This window comes from Natrix helvetica (assembly GCF_964273705.1).
Source record: "Natrix helvetica genome assembly, chromosome: 4".
In the NCBI taxonomy this organism is placed as follows: domain Eukaryota; kingdom Metazoa; phylum Chordata; class Lepidosauria; order Squamata; family Natricidae; genus Natrix; species Natrix helvetica.
Window position 1 is genome coordinate 146,729,456 of NC_138550.1, and position 20,490 is coordinate 146,749,945.

A 20,490-nucleotide genomic window follows, 5' to 3' on the forward strand; every position below is an offset into this window, starting at 1 on the left:
GTTGCTTCTCCACAACTATAATTTAAACATTAAAAGTTGAAGTTTTTAAAAATGCACTAGGATTCCATTACACACTTTTAAATATAGTTTGGAATGAATTGCAGTGTTACAAAAAATTGTTTAATGAAATTATGCATAAATACCTGGACACTTATATACATATGCAAAAAATGTTTTCAGTTTGTGGAAGTGATACATTTTCTGTCATTATAACAGAGGACTTGTATACCACTTCAAACCATTTGTTTAGAAAACCATTTGAAGTTATAGTGGCACTGAAAAAAGTGACTTCTGACTGAGTCTCACACTTACGACTGCATTCCCGTGGCCACATGATCAAAATTTCAGCACTTGGCAATTGGCGTGTATTACAACAGTTACAATATCCTGGGGTCATGTGATTGCCATTTGCAGTCGCTAAACAAGGCAGCTGATAAGTGAGGGTTAGTTGTATGTTCAATTTTTGTGTGTCCAAATACCATATAAACTATAGTGAATCAAGTTGCTGTAGCAATAATATGCAGCTCATATTTATATGCTCTGTAGATACATAGAGCTTCTATATATGAAATTTGTCATTAGCTTATACAATTATTAGTATTCTATTACCTTATACAATAGCAGAGTTGGAAGGGACCTTGGAGGCCTTCTAGTCCAACCCCCTGCCTAGGCAGGAAACCCTATACCATTTCAGACAAATGGCTATCCAACATCTTCTTAAAGACTTCCAGTGTTGGGGCTTTCACAACTTCTGGAGGCAAGCTGTTCCACTGATTAATTATTCTAACTGTCAGGAAGTTTCTCCTCAGTTCTAAGTCGCTTCTCTCCTTCATTAGTTTCCACCCATTGCTTCTTGTTCTGCCCTCAGGTGCCTTGGAAAATAGTTTGACTCCCTCTTCTTTGTGGCAACCCCTGAGATATTGGAACACTGCTATCATGTCTCCCCTAGTCCTGCTTTCTATTAAACTAGACATACCCAGTTCCTGCAACCGTTCTTCATGTTTTAGTCTCCAGTCCCCTAATCATCTTTGTTGCTCTTCTCTGCACTCTTTCTAGAGTCTGCACATCTTTTCTACATCGTGGTGACCAAAACTGAATGCAGTATTCCAAGTGTGGCCTTACCAAAGCATTATAAAGTGTTATTAACACTTCACGTGATCTTGATTCTATCCCTCTGTTGATGCAGCCTAGAACTGTGTTGGCTTTTTTGGGCAGCTGCTGCACACTGCTGGCTCATATTTAAATGGTTGTCCACTAGGACTCCAAGATCCCTTTCACAATTATTACTGCTGAGCAAGATACCACCTATACTGTACCTGTGCATTCTGTTTTTGTTGCCTAAATGTAGAACCTTACTCTTTTCACCATTGAATTTCATTTTGTTAGATAGTGCCCAATGTTCAAGTTTGTCAAGATCCTTCTGTATCTTTAGCCTATCTTCTGGAGTGTTGGTTATTCCTGCCAGCTTGGTGTCATCTGCAAATTTGAGATGATGGAGATAATCTGATCGAACTAACAGATCTGAACTAAACCAGCTACAAATATTTCTGGAAAATACCCATAAGAAAATATTGGCCTATTTTTTGTGCCCTGATCAATTACCCTGGTTCCCCCCAAAATAAGACCCTCCCCCCAGATAATAAGCCCAATTGGGCTTTTGAGCACATGCACTAAAATAAGCCCTCCCAAAAATATTGCAACACAGTAGCAGACATGAAGTGACCATGCTCGCCACCTCCTGCACCTCAAAAATAATAAGACCTCCCCAAAAATAAGGCCAAGGGCTTATTTCGGGGGGGGTCAAAATAAAAAAGACCCTCTCTTATTTTGGGGGAAACAAGGGTAATTCTAATAGATTTGATGTAAGTTTGGGTACCAAATTAAAGCTCAGGAAAATGATCTTTATGAACTTTTAAAATGTAATTTTAATCATATGTTTAAACAGGTGGTTGGAGGAAAGATGACTGAATCAGGTCGACTATGTGCATTTATCACCAAAGTAAAAAAAGGAAGTTTAGCTGACACAGTTGGACATCTTAGGCCAGGTATGAGAACTGTTTTAAACTTTATAATTGAGAAATGATAGTTCTGGTTTAATGTAGGTAACCAACACTGAGATGGACAACTGTATTATTAAAAACCTTTGCTTGTAGCAGTATATTTTTTACTTTGTTGTAACATTTGAGATTATTCATTCTTAGATTTCCCCCCCCTACATATGTGATGTGTATATTTTTATAATGATAATTACAATTATGGCAGATAAATAAGAAACAAATGATAATGGTGAGAAGATACGATACTCCGTATCTGTTATTTAGTTGAAAATAATAAGGTGTGAATTGGAAAATGCTTCTTTGGGCATTTTAATATTTGGTCATATTCAGAAACTTTTTCAAATAACTTTGTCCCTTATAGCTTACAGTTTTAAAGCTAAAACTCAATATTTTGAATTGATTATAGTAGTAAATAGACACTAAGAGTCTATTTAATTTAAAAGAAATTAGAATTAAATTTGCTATTTAAATTACATGAAGGAAGAGAAAATATTTTAGATAGTAAAAAGAAAACAGACATTTCTCTTTTTTTCATAGAATCTTGTCTTCGTGGTGTCTGAGATAATATTACTAGTGAGATAGATTTTTTTTAAGGCTAAGCATTTTTAATGAAGTTCCATTGAAAATAAAGAACATTTGTTGTCTATAATGTGGTTGAGATAATTTGCTTATACTGGTGTTCGAAGTTCCTGGGATAATAGCACTTAGACTTATATACCACTTCACAGTGTTTTACAGCCCACTCTAAGCTGTTTCCAGAGTCAGCATATTGCCTCCAACAATTGGGGCCTCATTTTACCCACCTCGGACGGATGGAAGGCTAAGTCAACCTTGAGCCTGATGAGATTCGATCTGCCAAATTGCAGGCAGCCAGCAGTCAGCAGAAGTAGCCTGCAGTACTGCACTCTAACCACTGTGCCACCGTGGCTATAATGGATTATAGCTAACGTATTTCGTAGATCCCCATCTTTTTGTTACTTGCCATCAACTTGGTTGACTCTTAATGACCACATGGATAGATTTTCTCCCCAAGTTACTTCTTCAGATTTTCCAATGTACAGTACAACCATCATCAGTGTTTCTTCCATCTTTTTATTTATTTATCTTATTTATTTATCTTATTTATTTATCTTATTTATTTATCTTATTTATTTATCTTATTTATCTTAGTTACCCTATATGTATTTGTCTCATTCATTCATTCATTCATTCGGAGAGTGGCATATGGTTTCATCCTCAACTTAAATGTGTCCTTCAGTTATATCCAGGAGAAGCCACTTGTTGCAAGTGCTATTTAAAATCAACATCTAACATGAAGGTTGTGGAAGTCATTGTCTTATTTTGCATATTTTTATTATTTATTTTGTTTTCAGTTGCAGTGTTCTATAGAACATATATAAAAAGATAAGTAATGCAAGGTGAAATAATGTTGTACATACTTTATTTTAAGGAGTAATATGCTAATTAAAGTAAATTTTTCTTTTAATGGATATATTTTCTATTTAAGTATAAATGCATTATGTATTATTGAACAAAGCTCACATATAGCCTTTAAAAAAAACTTTAGCAAATTATAATGATCAAATGACACTTATACTGATAAGGGTTCCGAGATAGTTTTCTTCATTAAAGATATTATGATGGTTATACTTTTAGGTGATGAAGTATTAGAATGGAATGGAAGGCTTTTACAAGGAGCCACTTTTGAAGAAGTGTATAACATCATTCTCGAATCCAAACCAGAGCCACAAGTGGAACTTGTAGTTTCAAGGCCAATAGGGTGAGTTATATCATAGAATGCTTCTTTAATTATTTAAAACTTTCACGTAGTCTCATTAATGTTCATGCTGAGTTTATATCATACAAAAACAAAAAGATTAGAGAAGGTTTAGTGTTCTGTAACCAATAAATGTTTATCATTATTTTGCTTCCTTTTAATAATCAAATTACTGCAATGATTATTGATATCTGTTAAATGTGATCTCCTTATGTAATGTTACATTTTTAAAGCTTTTTAAGACAATGAAGATCATCCATATATTTTTCTGTATTGCATTTTATACAACTGAATAGAAGAAGACAAAATACTGTTTCGAATTTGATTTTGATATTCAGAAACATATTCTGAATAAGTATATTTTTGATGTTTCTAGTGTTTTATTATATTTCCCTTATTTTCACATTTATTATATACTAGCTAGCTGTGATGGCTAGATACAATATGATTATATTTTGTTCTTCATAATTGCAGGGATATTCCCAGAATACCTGACAGTACGCATGCACAGTTGGAGTCCAGTAAGTTTTATTTTTTAGATGTAATATCCATCTGAAAACTGAGGTATAGCTACTTCTCTATTTCTACACACATATCTTTGTTATATTTTACTCTTTCGTTAATAACTGTTTTGTCAGAAGTCAGTAAATACAATGTTAATGGGTTCTTACTATACTGAAAAATATAAAACATTATCGGTAAATTAAAATTGATGTTTTTCCTATCTTTTAAGGTTTTTTAAATCTCCTTTGTTTACTGCAATCATTAAATAGAATGTACATTATGATGATAGAGAGTTTAAAATCGTAATGTTGTTACTGTTGAGAAATGTCTCGGTCATTCAGATTTAGCAATTCTATTTATTTTTTAATCTGGAAATAAACTGTACTGCGTTTAATGGGCTCAAGTAAATTTATAGAAGATTGCAGATAAAGCGGTATAAGATTTAGCTTTGTCCCACCGTTTACTGTACAGTGGGAGATACCAAAAGGAACAACAGTTTCAATATAAAATGCTTGTAAAATAACCACACAACTTTCCCCTTATATTGACTTTCTGAATTTGTTTAAATTTCCCAATATTTTTATGGCTTTAGGAAAATTCAAACATTAAATATATCACACAGTTGTCAGAAGCTTCAGTGTTTTACTAGCACAGCATGAAAAAAACCTGCAATATACTTTCTGGAAAAAGAAAAATACCCATTTTTATAATTTGTTTTTCTAATTGTAAAATGTTACGGAAGGTTATTTAATCCAGGAGTAATTTGAGAAACAAATCAGTTCCATTAACGAGCCAAATACAGCCAAACATAGCAAATTGCAGAATTTTAGTCTTTAGATTTGTCATGGTTTATAATATCTATAATTTATTATTTTTAATTATCGATCCACATTTGTTCAGCTATAGCTGTATTGTTTTCATTTGCTTAATGTTCTACCATATTTAAATATTTTTGGGTATATAATATATATATACATTTTATAGTATGCTTGTCAATGTTTGAATGCTTTTTCTTTTACATATACACATACAGAATTATGTATCTGCTAATTTAATGAATTAAAATGAATTATACTTTCAGGTTCTAGTTCATTTGAATCTCAGAAAATGGATCGGCCTTCCATATCAGTCACTTCTCCCATGAGTCCTGGGATGTTGAGAGATGTTCCACAGTTTTTATCTGGACAACTTTCAGTATGTAAACAATTGTTGAGTGTAATAATCCTTGTTTTTTTTAATCAATAAAATTTTCCTTAAGTGTCAATGTCAAGTATGTACTAAAATGGTTTTACCTTGATTTATTTTTTCATTCAGTATTTTTCTCAAGTAGTCTACAGCCATTTTATACTGTTTTGGGAATATGTATATGTTAATACTAAATTCATTGAATCTTATATGTAACAGAATTGTATCTACATGCACCAACTATGAACCAATATTCAAGGGGAATACAATCCTCTATTGATAGAATTAGATAATTAGACTTACATGTACAGTAATTTAAGCCACCCGCACAACTTTCCTGACAGATAGTTATGTCAGGGACTGGTAGTCTTATTTCAAGGTAATACCAAGTAACCTATACTTGGTCTTTGATTGAAGTACCAGAAGATGCTTCCCAAAAAGTAGGCATGTCTTGATCCACAATAATATAATCTAATTAAATTAAATTAAATTAATATGTTTACTCTATGTGCAGTTAATCATTTCTATTTTCTAAAATATTAAATATTAAAAGAAAGTTAAAAAAAATTGAGGGGTTCTCAGGGTCTTAGTTTGTTATGGGACTGTTTTGGTTATTTCTCTACCAGCTCTTATTTCTTCTGTTTCTTTATTTTGAAATCATAATAGTGCTTCCATTCTACAACATATCCAGACAAGAAGGACAGTAGAACAGTTTTCAACATTCTTTTAAAATGTAACAAAATTTGTACATGTTTACATTGGAGATTGGGTGAGTGGGTAGTGTGTACTTGTGCAATGTGTTTTGCACAATATTAACATAATTATAATATTTTGCAAAGGAATACACAGCAAAAGTATAAAAGAGATTAAAATTTTACTTATTTCATTATTAAATGTTAGGTGGGTAACTAACTTAGATGGGCCTGGGGTGATAATGTGCCAACAGAAGCCATATATCTTTTGCTGATTATACTAATCATACAAAATTACCATTCATCATTTTCATTCTTTGAAAGTTCCTTGAAAGGCTATTCTTTTTTTGAAAAGACATAAACAGAGAACATTTGAATTGATGAGTAGAATTTATGACACCATGGCTGGTGGCATGACACAATTATCTAAGTGTATCATATTTTTTGAGTTAGTTTAAATTCAATCTACTTTTCTGAGCTAACACACTGAAATGTAAATTACTTTGCAGCGTACTTACCATATTTTTTGGAGTATAAGACGCACCTTTTCCCTCAAAAAAGAGGCTGAAAATCTGGGTGCGTCTTATATACTGAATACAGCATTTTTTGCCTCCTGAAACCCCGCCCCTTCACCCAAATGGCCATGCATAGCTTTTAGAAGGCTTTCAGAGAGCTCCTGGGGGCTGGGGAATGCAGAAATGAGCAAAAAACGTGCGGTTTTTTTGCTCACTTTTGTTCCCCCCAGCCCCTAGGAGCACTCTATAAGCCTCCTAAAGGCTATCCATGCTCTTTTTTTGATAAAAAATGGGCCCATTTTTGTGAAAAACAGACCGTTTTTTGCTCATTTGTGGCCCCCCTACCCCCCAGGAGCATTCTACAAGCCTCCTAAGGGCTATTCATGCCCCTTTAAAAAAAAAGCGGGGCCATTTTTGGGAGGTTTGCAGAGTGCAAAACTTTTTTTTTAATTTGCCTTTTTAAAAGCTTGGTGCGTCTTATACTCTGGTGCGTCTTATACTCCAAAATATGGTATGCTGTGATGGAATAATTTGTAACAGAAGGATTGAATCAAGATCACGTGAAGTGTTAATACCACTTTATAATGCCTTGGTAAGGCCACACTTGGAATACTGCATTCAGTTTTGGTCGCCACGATGTAGAAAAGATGTGGAGACTCTAGAAAGAGTGCAGAGAAGAGCAACAAAGATGATTAGGGGACTGGAGACTAAAACATGAAGAACGGTTGCAGGAACTGGGTATATCTAGTTTAATGAAAAGCAGGACTAGGGGAGACATGATAGCAGTGTTCCCATATCTCAGGGACTGCCACAAAGAAGAGGGAGTCAAACTATTCTCCAAGGCACTTGATGGTAGAACAAGAAGCAATGGGTGGAAACAAATCAAGGAGAGAAGCAACTTAGGATTGAGGAGAAATTTCCTGACAGTTAGAACAATTAATCAGTGGAACAGCTTGCCTCCAGAAGTTGTGAATGCCCCAACACTGGAAGTCTTTAAGAAGATGTTGGATAGCCATTTGTCTGAAACGGTATAGAGTTTCCTGCCTAGGCAGGGGGTTGGACTAGAAGACCTCTAAGGTCCCTTCCAACTCTGCTATTGTATTGTAATCTAGTAGTGCTCTGCGAACATACTTATTTTTGTTGAAAACTGTGCTTTTTAAGAGTTTTTGAATTAGAAAGGGTCTGATTTCTTTGAAACTATTCAACTGCAGGATATCTACAGTTACTTTTGACCCAACATGATGAATTTATTTATTATAACTCTGCTTCCAGAATACTTACTGTAAGATCTCAAGATTGCAAACATCTTACATCAAGACTCATTAATAAACACTAATAATGAATATTAATAATAAGAAAAGAAAGCACAAAGATGTGTTCTTTCTTCCCCTGGCAAGTCCCTAAATATATTTTTATTGGAGAATGCTAATCTAATCCTAGAGAAAGAAAAGAGAGAATGAAGTTAATGATGGATAATAGTTCCTGCTGACTTTCCCATATTTTATCTTGGTTAAGTAAGAAATTATATGGCCATATAAATATACAGGTAATCCTCAACTTACAACCACAATTGATCCCAAAATGTATGTTGATAAATGAGACTTTGGTTAAGTAGTTTTGCCCCATTTTATGGCCTTCCTTGCCTCAGTTGTTAAGTGAATCACTGCAGTTGATAAGTTAGTAACCTGGTTGTTAAGTGAATCTGGCTTCCCCATTGACTTTGCTGGTCAGAAGGACACAAATGATGATTACATAATCTTGGGACACAGCAACAGTCATAAATATTAATCAGTTGCCAAGCCTCTGAATTTTGATCACATGATCATGCGGATGTTGGAAAGGTTGTAACAAAAAAATGGTCACTTTTTTCAGTTCTGTTGTAACTTTAAATGGTTACAAAATGAACTGTTGTAAGTTGAGGAGTATTTGTAATAGACTATTATGATTCACCAAAAACGAATGTCAACATTATGAGATGTTATTTAGTTTTGAATATTTCATGTGCACATTCCATATAGTAACCTACTCATCTGTATTATTTGAACTATACTTAAAACTTTTTATAATTAAGGAGGCTTGTTTTGCCTCTACAGTTCATTCTGATGCTGAATAGAATTTTTTTTTCCATGACCGGGAATAGAGAAAAGATGTAGAACTTAGAACAGTTACAGTATTATGTACAATATTTTCCTTTTTGACAGATGTTCCCTTGAGAGTCAGTCAATGGAAAAGAATGAGAGTGAGACTATTCTCATTCATTGTAAGGGTTTTTATTTTCACTCTTATTCATTTTATAAAATTTATATAGCTTGCCAATCTTAAATGCGAATTATATGTTGCATATAATAAATATTAAATATTAACACCTTGGGTAGAAAACAGCACATGCAAAAACCATATAGAAACCTGTTCTGACCCCCCCTCCTCCGTTGCCCACACAGCACACACACTCCGGAACAGTACAAGGGAACAAGGTTTATTGCACAAACAGACAAGAGGTTCCGTGGCAGCAAGCCACCAAGACAAAACTCACAGGAACAGAACACAAAAGCAGCTATCCAGCTTGCCAGGATCCCAGACTAGAGCTTCTGGCATAAGTCTTTTGTTGACTGCTGCGAAGGGCGTATCCAAAGTCAACCCTTTTATAACCTAAAAAGGGTGCCTCCCAAACAGCACCTGAGAGCTCTTTACCGCCTATAATTACGCCCATGCTCCTTGTGTCTGTGGGCGCGCCGGTAACGGGCGTCCAGAAACTCCCTACTGAGTCCTGAGTCACTGTCACGTGACTCTTCCCCGCTGCTCCAAGGCATGGCATCGGGAGTCCTCCTCCTCTGGCTCTCACTGCTGCTCCATGCCTCAGGCGCCTCCTGGTGGCCAACCAGACTCTCGGATCCCTGCTCAGCCTCCGAATCCTGTCCAGGGTCGCCCATCTCCTCTGGAGCTGACTCGTAGGGACTATCACTCTCGGAGTCTGGTGGCAGCGGCAGCGGCACCGGCTGGGCCACAACAGAAACCTTACTCAATTAAAATACTACAGTACATATGGCATTACATAACTTACTGTGTTGGTTTTTTATGTAATCGCCTTTACTCTGGAGGATGTTTTATTCCTCTGCAATTACTAAGTGGGTGTGGGGGAGGAGATTGCTGGGCTATATGAATATGTCTTATTGACTCATGTTGACATTTCATCATATTTTCCTACTGACCAGACCACACAGTTGTAATCCTATCTATCAACAACAACAACCCAGAATAAGTGCACCATAAAAGTCATAATTGGAAAATTAATAGGAGATGCATACATATTTATCAAGCAGGTACATACATAAATATTTTAGAGAGGTCTGCGACAACTGGCCACAGCCAACTGGTCAAGGCCAATTCACCGCAGCCAACTGGCTGTGGGACAACTTGCCACGGAACAAGTGTTACACTAATATCGAAGAAACAGTGGAATACAATCATTAAAGAAAGGATGCCAAAAGAGTGACAAAATGAAATGTGAATGACAAAAATTAAAATATTTTTAAAAATTATTTTAAATAATTAAATTGAATTATCAAATTGTCTCGCAGCAAGTTGGCCGTGGTGAATTGGCTGTGGTGAGTTGGCTGCGGCAAGTTATCCCATTCTGACTTTAGAGTGCAGTTTTAGGCCTCCCACTATTCTAGGGAAAACATTACTTATATTTGACAAGTGTTGGTCATTATAACGTTTTAGCTATCTTGAGATTTCCCATTCAAATGGAACTCAGTTTATCCATGCAGTACGCAAAGACTTTATAGCCAAGATCCTTACTCAGCTTTTTCAAGCCTTTTTTTTCTTTGAAGAAAGCTTGACTTCCTAGAATCCATTTAAATTTCCCGTTTAATCTAAGTCTATTACAACTTGCAATTCTAAAATGAATTCAAAATATTGATTTATATTTAGATACCATTTTGATCTCTGTGGATACTGAAGCTTGGTAGTATCTTTTTAACTTTTGGCATCATTAGTTTTTGGAGACTGCTTTAAAATGACCTTTAAGTTATTGGCAAGCTTCACTTCCTATGAATCTTATTGGAGAACCGTTGCCATTACACTTTGAAAATAGTAATATTCTTAAGAAGAATATCTGGGACATTGATCTTCAAATCAATTTAGGTCTGGTTCCCAGCCCCTTAGCTGATGGGGTTTTTTTTCCCCAAGTGCCAGCCTCAACCTCTTACCATCAATATTCTGAAATTTTGCTGGGCTTTCAGTTTGGCCAAACTGGACACATTGCTTTCTACTGATGGAGCATTACAAAAATATTACCACCTATTATCAGGAACAACTTAGTACAGGCAGTCCTTGGTTAATGAATACTCATTCAGCAATTGTATGAAGTTACAATTGTACTGAATAAGTAGTACTTATAACCTGCCCAAAAAGTTCTATGATTGCGATCTGAGAGCTTAGCAACTGGCTCTCAGCATCCCACGGTTAAATGTCGTTTGCAAATTTCCCTGCCAACTTCCCACCAGCAAAGTCAATGGGGAGGGATGATTTCATTCACTCTAGTAATTCTGCCCAAATCCAGTCGGTTCATGTTCCTATTGCACTCATCGACCAATTGGACACCCTCCCTCACATGGCAGTATCCACTTGCTTGCATGCTTGTGAGCCGCCTGGAACTTCTAACTTCCTGCCGGCTTCTCCTCCTTCTTCCACAGCAGAAAATTGTGTGGAGGTCCTTGCTTAATGATGGCAGAGGGATGACCACGATTATGGTTGCTAAGTGGTGCAATCATGTGGCATCACACTTTTTGACATCACTTAGCAGTGGAATTTACAATTATCCCAATTATCATCATTGCCAGTGGATTCTGGCCCATAGGTTCCTTTATCACTCTGATATATAAGAAATTTCAGGTGGCTTTTATCCATCTTATCCTGAAGAGATTTCTTGACACAGCCTGAATTCTATTTGCTATTTCTCTTGTCTTACCATTAGTTGGATGTATTCTCCCAGATTGCCCAATTGTGTTCTTCCATATGTACCATCCCTCCCTCCTTGTGTTTGAAAAATTGTATTAATTCCTTATTCATACACACAAACATATATTTCATTTTTAACTGTTTGTATTTGACTGCTGGGTTTACGGCCGCGGTAAAGGTTTGATTTGCTTTCATTTGATTTGATCTGATTTGATGCCTGCCTACATCTGCTCATCTTCCTAGGTCATACATTCCCTGCTCCCTTTGTGGATCTGGGATTTGCAATTTCTCTTAATTTGACTGAAAGCTTCTTAGAGAGTTACAACTCACGGATTGAAAACCAATGCCTTGCTTTTCCTTTATTTCATTCCTTTATTTCATACCTTCATGCCTCTACCTATACTTCTAAGTCTCCTTTCTTTCATGCTATGACTGTTATATATTGTTGCCAGGAAACTGAATATCTCAGCTTCCGCTATCCTGGACCTACCATTTGCTCTTTCAAATGAAAAAGAGAAAGAAACTGTTAAAAAAAGAGAGAGGCCGTAGAATATGCAGAGACTTTCCCAGTGTCACTTTTGAAACTGACAATAATCTGCAAAGCAGCTTTTTCTAAAGTGGTCTTGAACACTAAAATAAATTGACAATTGTATAAATACATGTCTAATGGATGAATAAATAAATAGGTCCCATAGGCGCCTAATGGAAGCCATAGATGTCATTTATGACATGACATCGTTACAATAATGATGTGAATTACATAATTTGTTTAAGGAAGATCACCTATATAGAATTTGATTTCCGTATGTCTGTGATGACCTAATGACATCCTCTTGTGGATGTCCAATTATAAATGCTTTTGAGCTATATGAAGAATTCATTTCCTTATTTTTTCCAAGAAAAAGTATAAGGGAATATGTAAACAAATAGGAGATAAATATATACAGTAATATAGAAAGTACAGCAAACATGATTAAACCACTTCCAGAAATATGATTAACAATTTATTAGTTTTTTTATCCTCCTAATGAGAAGGTACAAGCGTATAAAGATGATCTTTTAATAATCTAGAGATTATTGAAGTGAGCTAATGAAATGCATTTTTACAGTCTAAGCACTGACTCAGTATAATAAATAAATTGTACCACTCCTTTGAAACTATTAAAGCAAACCATATTAATTGGTAGTGTGCTAAAATAAATGAGCTCATTGAAAATGCTAGTGAGACCCCGTAACGAGTTTCACTATTAAATCATTTTAAGGGCCAGCTGTAAGGGTAAATTGAGGTATTTTCGTTTCTATTCCATGACATTGGGTAATATAATCCTATATATTCTAATGGAAGACCAATGGAGATTAATGGGATTTACTCAGTTAAGGGGCTATAAATTTGCATCGTACTGTTTTTTAAGTGGCGTTATTTTAACTTGCATTGTACATAAAGAAGTCTCTTAATAAAGGCATTGGAAAGGACCTGAATATTAAACAACTGTGAATAAAGACAAACATGTCTTCAGGACACGCCAATCACAATGTGAAGCAAGTCGAATAAAAATCTTATTAATGGAGGAACATAAAGGATGTTTACAGTTTTAATACATCAGTTTTAACACTTGCTTTTAAATAAATGTGTTCTTGGTGTATGGCACTATTTAAAGTTGTGTGTCCTTGTTTTAATTTTGGTCTTTTAGTTTCTAGTGTGTTGTCTTTTTGGCTTTGTTTTACTGCTTTTTCTTTAATTTTGCTTACCAGAGCCAAAGCCTTAGTAGAAGAACAGCGCCTTTTGTTCCTAGGGTTCAGGTAAAGGCTTAATCTGCCTGACAGAAACTAAAGTTTTTTTTTTCCTTTTTGGTTGTTGTTGTTTTCTTGGAAAATGGATAGTAGGAAAATGTCACCGTTGGTCCGTTTTCCCATTTTAATTTTTGAATGTGTTGTTTTACACCATCTTAACAAATATATTGTCTTGTGTACAGCTTGAAAAATATTGCATGGTTATCAGAACCCTACACTGAAATTTAAAGAGACAACTAGCTTTTAGTTTTGATTTTACCTACATTTAAAGAGCCATAGACATTACTAGATATTAATAGTAATAATAATTTTGAAACTCTTCTGCAACTGTGTACCTTGAAATAAGTGATCTGTTTTGATATTTGTCCTTGTATATTAAAGTTGATGTCTCTTTAAATCATTCTCTTCTTTTTTTTTGCATTTTCTAAATGACATTTCCTTGAGAAGATGGGCAAATAAATTTGTTCTCATCTAAGTAATTTGCATCTGCAGGCATTTTAAGATTTTAATTGAAATTGTGAAATATAAATGATTATAATTTCTTGTGATGTTTACTGTTGATTATATTTGCCTGTTTTATTCAAATACAAATTGTTTGCCCTTTCTCATTGGTTATTCCTTAAGCTACTATAGATCAACCAACCTGTAGATTGTATAAGAATGTCATTATGCTTATTTTGCTTTGCTGCATGCTCTCTTTATTTTTATTTTCTTTTATTTTGAACATGGAACATTACTCATTTTTATAATATTCGGTGATTTTGAATTTAGACATGATATATGTAGTTCAATTCCTAATAAATCCAGCTTAGTTGAACAATTTAATCCTCCCAAAATAGTCCTTGAGAAATATAATATTACAAGCTACTCACTTGAATGTTATTAAAACCAGGCTATATTTGAGCAGTATATAGGAGACTCTTTGAATTGAAATTAAGAAGTTAGTATGGCACATTTTGATTGTCACATTGATTGTGACATTCATTGGATCAAAATATTTTGGAATTACAACTGTATTATTCATCTGATATTAATGAAAATAACTAGTTACAGGTAGTTCCTGACTTACAATCAGTCCCTTAGTGAGTGGTTGAAGTTCTGACAGACCTACCTAGTTGGGCACTAACAACTTGGATTTGAAGTTCTAACAGCTGCCCCTCCACCCCCCATTCACGTGATTGCACTTCAGGCACCTGGGCTAGATTTATGGCCGTTTGCAGCATCCTATGGTCATGTGACTGCATTTTATGACAGTTTTGCTGAAAACCAGGATTTACTTCCATTTTTTTGACAAATGACCCCCTATAGTGAATCCTTGGTTGACTTGACAACCATGGCAACTTGCTTAATAACTGCTGCAAAAAAGGCCCTAAAGTTGGATCAGTCACATGACCAATCTTTTACAACCACTATAAGTTACAACCATCATAGGCAGGCTTCATCACAGTCATAACTTGAAGACTATTTGTAATCCAATTAAAATGGCATGGCCAGACACAGTTACCCTTTTCCGTATAATGTAGGAAAGAATCAGCGGTCCATGAAGAAAACTTCAACTTCATTCAAAACCATCAGTTATCTTAGTGGAGGGGTGATAAACTTCGTTTTTATCCTGCATTTGATTTTAATAATTGTAGATCAGGACATATCTATATGGTCTCTAACTTTAATTTTTTCTATTTTTTTTAACTTAGCAGAGATTTGTTGGGTGTGCATAATGCTTAGGTTAGAATAACAATTATTTGTTTACATCTTTACATGAATTTTAAGCAAATTTGGGAAGTAAACTTTAATATAAAATTTCAGAGGAAAAGAAATTTAGAGCTATGTAAGGGATTAAATAATATTTTCAGTTTGCAAAACAGGATGGTAAAATGTTAATATAATTGAAATATATATTTGAAGAAAAGTCTGTAAAATCATTTCACAGATAAATGATTGTATTCTATAAAGTCCATAGGGTTCACATTTCAATGTACAAAACATTTAATATAGTATAACCCCCATTTTGTGCTTTAAATGTAACCTTGACACAAACCTACCTATAAAACTCACTGGCAATTAATTCTGAGTAGGTAAACACCAGACAGCCAAATTAGAATATTCATTGCAATAATAAAATACAGTGTAGATTAAGCATTTTATTTATCTTAAATTTACTTATTTCATCTTGTAATTTTCTAGAAAAATTGCCTAATTCATAATTTCTCTTTACAGATAAAGTTGTGGTATGACAAAGTTGGCCATCAATTAATAGTCACAATATTGGGAGCAAAAGATCTCCCTTCAAGAGAAGATGGGAGACCAAGGAATCCCTACGTTAAGATTTACTTTCTTCCTGACAGAAGGTAGTATGAACAAAATTAGTGGGTATTGTTATAAATGAATTTTTGTGAATAATATCTAACAGAATGTAACCATATAATATATAATTGTACAAATATATTAAATAATAAAGTATTTTATCAGGGCTTGTCTGTTAACAATAATGAAGGATTACCATATCCCCCATTTAACCTTTTAAGTCAAAAGGAGTGAGTGAATGAATGAGTAAATAAATAAATAAATATATAAATCAGACATGCTGATGTGCTTCCTCAGATTATTGTCTTTATGGATCATGCCTGCAATATAAATGCTTATTGGTGTGGACAGTGACTGGTTGAACAGGTTCCAAGGCATACAGCTTAATTTCCAAAATCAATAATACATCTAGATCTTTAAGTCATCATAGAACACTGTCTTTGGCCTGATGGGATGCTTAATGGGAAGTCTTGTTGCTTTTATCAACATAGTGAAGTTTCCAAAGCAAAGTCTGGAGAATCTAGGAGTCTATGGTATTCTTGCCCAAATTTTAGGACACATCAAATATAGGGGGGGAAATGTAGAGGGGACTGTAGAGGGAGGGAAAGAGAGAAAGGAAGGAAGGACAAAAGGATTTCTATTTCCCATATTTCTTATTTTTTAATAAGTAATAGTTATTTTTCATAACCTTTTTATTAATTATTAGAAATCAGTCTTACTGTACCCCAAATGGTCATTGCCAATCTTGTCCTTCTGTATTTTATTTTCACCCTCAAGCCCACAAAATACTACTTAAATTAATATGTAATTCTTTTCTAAGCTTCTCATTTTGTACTGAATTACAGGTGTTATATTAAATATTTTGAAATAAATTTTAAATAATATTTATTTAGCAAAAAGTTTCTTGATGTTGAAATGTTTGTTAAATATAGCAGTTTCTCTATATTGACATTCCCCAATTTGCTTTAATTGTTGCAATTACAATCATGTTAATATTTCCATTTTGAATGTTGAGTTATGTTTTTAGTTAGGGTTCTTGAAGTAGGGGAGTTTCAAGGCAGGGTACAAAATTGGGTTTTTAAATAAATTTTGCTTTAGGCATAATAGTTAAGCTCAGACCTTTGAACATTACTAAACATACAAATAACATTTCTGTCACTTACTATAGTATGTTCTTTAGATTATTTGCCAGACATTATTTTGAAATGAACTCTTTTAATGCTTGCATACCTATTTTATAAAATATTTTAATTTATCTGCTAAAATTTGTCATGTCAAAAGTATTGCTGATGTTTTATAACTATTTTGATTAAAATATAAAAATTTTTGTAGAGTGGAGGTTTTTAGTCAAATGAAAAAGGAAAACAGTTCTGCAGAATATAACATCTGATGCGTATTGATAATGTATCAGTCTGTTGGCAATCCATTGTTTTGATAATTTAGTTCAGCTTATTTTGGAAATATTGATGTGTTTCTAGCATCTCAACCAGTGTACTGCGTAGCAGCCTATCCATAGTTTTCAGAATATTTGTAGATATTTGTGTGAAGTGAGTGAACCTATTCAGTACATAAATACATTTTTCAGTGATAACTTTTATATTAATTACTATCGAAGGGCAGCAATTTATGAATATCCCTTATAATGTTTGCTTGACAATAAAATTCCTATATGTCCTTGAATTTTGGATCAAATGCAGAACCGATAAAATTATTAAACGAGGCGGCTTGCACGTATGATTTTGTTTACAACATCCTATTTGTACTAATCATGATTTTCTACAGTTCATATTGAAATAGCAACTACTAATAAAAAATATTGTGGAATAAGTAATTACTTCAGAAGTAAAGCCCAATTTCAGGAATTTTGTAAAAGGAATTAAACTTGTCCTTCCATTAAAAATATTTTATTTTCACTATTCTTTGTAATATCAACATCTTTAATATGTACTTCTTAATTACAGTGATAAAAATAAAAGAAGAACAAAAACAGTAAAAAAAACATTGGAGCCCAAGTGGAACCAAACCTTTATTTATTCTCCAGTTCATCGGAGAGAATTTCGAGAGCGAATGTTGGAAATTACTCTTTGGGACCAAGCTCGTGTTCGTGAGGAAGAAAGTGAATTTTTAGGAGAGGTAATCAATGCTATTTATTGATTATAAGGAATAAATATTTAATGTTATCTCCATAGGCACAAAGGTACAGTAAATTCTACAATGAAGAAATCTGCATCACATTGCATTCTGCCTTATTGCTGGTAGTTATCTTTTTTATATACCTTGTAAACTATGTTTTGAAGCTGTTCAGTTTCCATTAACTTAAGTAAATATACAAATATCACATAGTACGTATTTTATAAAACAGTTATAGCACAAATGATGTGTTTTATTTGAACAGTTCTTATTTTATTATCTTTTTTTTAGATTCTTATTGAATTAGAGACAGCATTGCTGGATGATGAGCCTCATTGGTACAAACTTCAGACTCATGATATGTCCTCATTGCCACTTCCCCATCCTTCCCCATATTTGCCACGCCGACAGCTTCATGGGGATAGCCCTACACGAAGGTTGCAAAGTAGGTTATAGAATACTATTAGTTTGTGTTTGTTGCAAACGGGCTAATTGAAATGCTTTCTTCTGGAGCGAAAATGCATACCATAATAATATAGTATCTCTTCGGTTTATATATATATATATGTATGTATGTATGTATGTATGTATGTATGTATATATATATCATTGTTTATTGAGAAATGTATTTGTTTTCTGTAGTTCCTTTTTGTTGTCTTGCCTATTTATATTATGTACAGTATTACTTTCTCCATGTAGCTGTCACAATGCAATTGTGGCCTTTACAACAGTTTAGAAATATAGGTAGTCCTCGGTTAATGATGGTAATTTCTAACTCCGTTGCTAAGTGACATGGTTGTAAATCATATCATGTTACCATTAATGTTGGTTCTTGCAGTTCCAGTTGTGGTTGTTCAGTGAATCCCAATCATTAGGTGTGGTGTCATGTAATTGCTATTGTGACTTCCTGCTGGCTTCCCCATTGACTTTGCTTGTCAGAAATTGGCAGTGAAAGTTACAAATGGTGATCACATGACTTCAGGACACTGTGACCACCAACACTTTGAGAATGACAATAAGTCTCCTTATTCAACATCATTCATCCCTTCAAATAGTCACTGAACAAATGGTTAACTAAGATACCTGCATTGGAAAAATTAATATTTATAATAAAAAAATATTTGGAGGTTCAGTCATACATTTTGAAGAAAAAAAACCTAAATTGTAATGCATTAATTTAAAAGAAATATTTTAAAAAATGATTTGAAAATGACTTTTAAAACAAATATATCTGTAAATCCATGAATATAAATCTTATATAAATTTAAAAACTTCTTTTACGTTATGCTTCCCTTTGCATCACAAATATGTCAGATGTGTCTTACTTAAAATCGTTAAACTTCCTTATAGCTACATGTTAACATGTGTATAAATATATGATTATAAAGATAACATGTTAGGCAGTAGAATCCTTTGAGCATCATACCAAGATCAGTTGGATTCCTTGACATTTCCTCCTGGACAGAAAAACAAAAGAAATATTAAAAAAAAGTTGCCCCTCTGTTTTGTATGCAAGTTTTACCACCCATAGTCACGGTGGAATTAGGCAGCTTATACATTTAATAAACAAATCAAAACTTGGTACATTATGAATTATGAAATGCAGTTCACATAGTTGAGCAATTCAGTATGTGAAGAATGAAATACGAGCCCTGTTCTCTAAACCAGACTGCCTCAATCTTTTATCCTAGAGGAATCTTTATAGTATTTTAAGCTTCAAGGATTAAAATTCTCCAATATTTCAAGGATCTACCATTGTGTGATGTGTAAGGTTAAAAAAAAGTTTCTCTTTTTGTTTTCAAACATAACCTTCATGCTTCTTTTAATTTTTTGCTTTTTTTTGTACAATAAATGCTTTGGGCATGTTAGGCTAATGTACTTATTTGAATAGATTCCTTATGTAATATGTAATGTTACCAAACAGTAGTCTAGTTCAATTATTCCAGTAGTGAATAATTAAAGAATAATTCAATTTTTCCATCATAGATTATAGTCATAGTTTTTAAAATCTTCTATAATATGATCAACTTTTAGTGGGAGTGAACCATAGTTTACTGTGTGGTGTGTCAATTAAATAAAACGGTATTTTCCATAAACACTTTGGGTCCGTATCAGAGCATGAACAGTTTGAACTGGGTACTAATAAAAGAGAATATTTGTAGGCAGGGGTGGGTTGCTACTGGCATTACTGCCGGTTCGATGTGCAAAAGATTTATATCTAAAAAGGTCTGTGCATGTGCAGAATGTTAGAAAAGGGGAAAAATTACATTTCTGCAATGGAGATTGTTCTGTTCATGCAATGAACCAAAAATCAAGATGGCGCCAATGACAATAGAACTGGTTCATGTTTGTGAGCGGCTGAGTTACTATCTATTGGGCCGAACTGGTAGGAATCCACCTCTGTTTGTAGGTCAGGATTGATATGAAGGGTCCTTGGTGCTCTGGATTGTTTTCTTGCAGATGTTTCATTACCCAAACTAGGTAACATCATCAGTACTAGTCATCAACATCACTAGCACTGATGATGCTACCTAGTTTGAGTAATGAAATATCTGCAAGTAAACAACCCAACT

At 34.0% G+C, this 20,490-nt stretch overlaps 1 protein-coding gene across 3 annotated transcripts in view; it reads left to right on the forward strand.

The window, feature by feature from the left end:
- RIMS2 (regulating synaptic membrane exocytosis 2) overlaps positions 1–20,490 on the forward strand; it is a gene marked incomplete at its 5' end in the record, with an annotated part of 310,377 nt that overhangs the window by 135,687 nt on the left and 154,200 nt on the right. For 2 of the 3 annotated variants that reach the window (XM_081953023.1, XM_081953024.1), the window contains 4 exons: positions 8,956–8,990; positions 15,701–15,831; positions 17,749–17,920; positions 18,209–18,362. In XM_081953023.1, the coding sequence (XP_081809149.1) occupies positions 8,964–8,990; positions 15,701–15,831; positions 17,749–17,920; positions 18,209–18,362 (484 nt within the window). Of the gene's footprint in view, positions 1–1,945; positions 2,046–3,713; positions 3,838–4,308; positions 4,356–5,419; positions 5,533–8,955; positions 8,991–13,444; positions 13,493–15,700; positions 15,832–17,748; positions 17,921–18,208; positions 18,363–20,490 lie in introns of those variants that run through there. The other variant, XM_081953026.1, reaches the window with a different exon arrangement.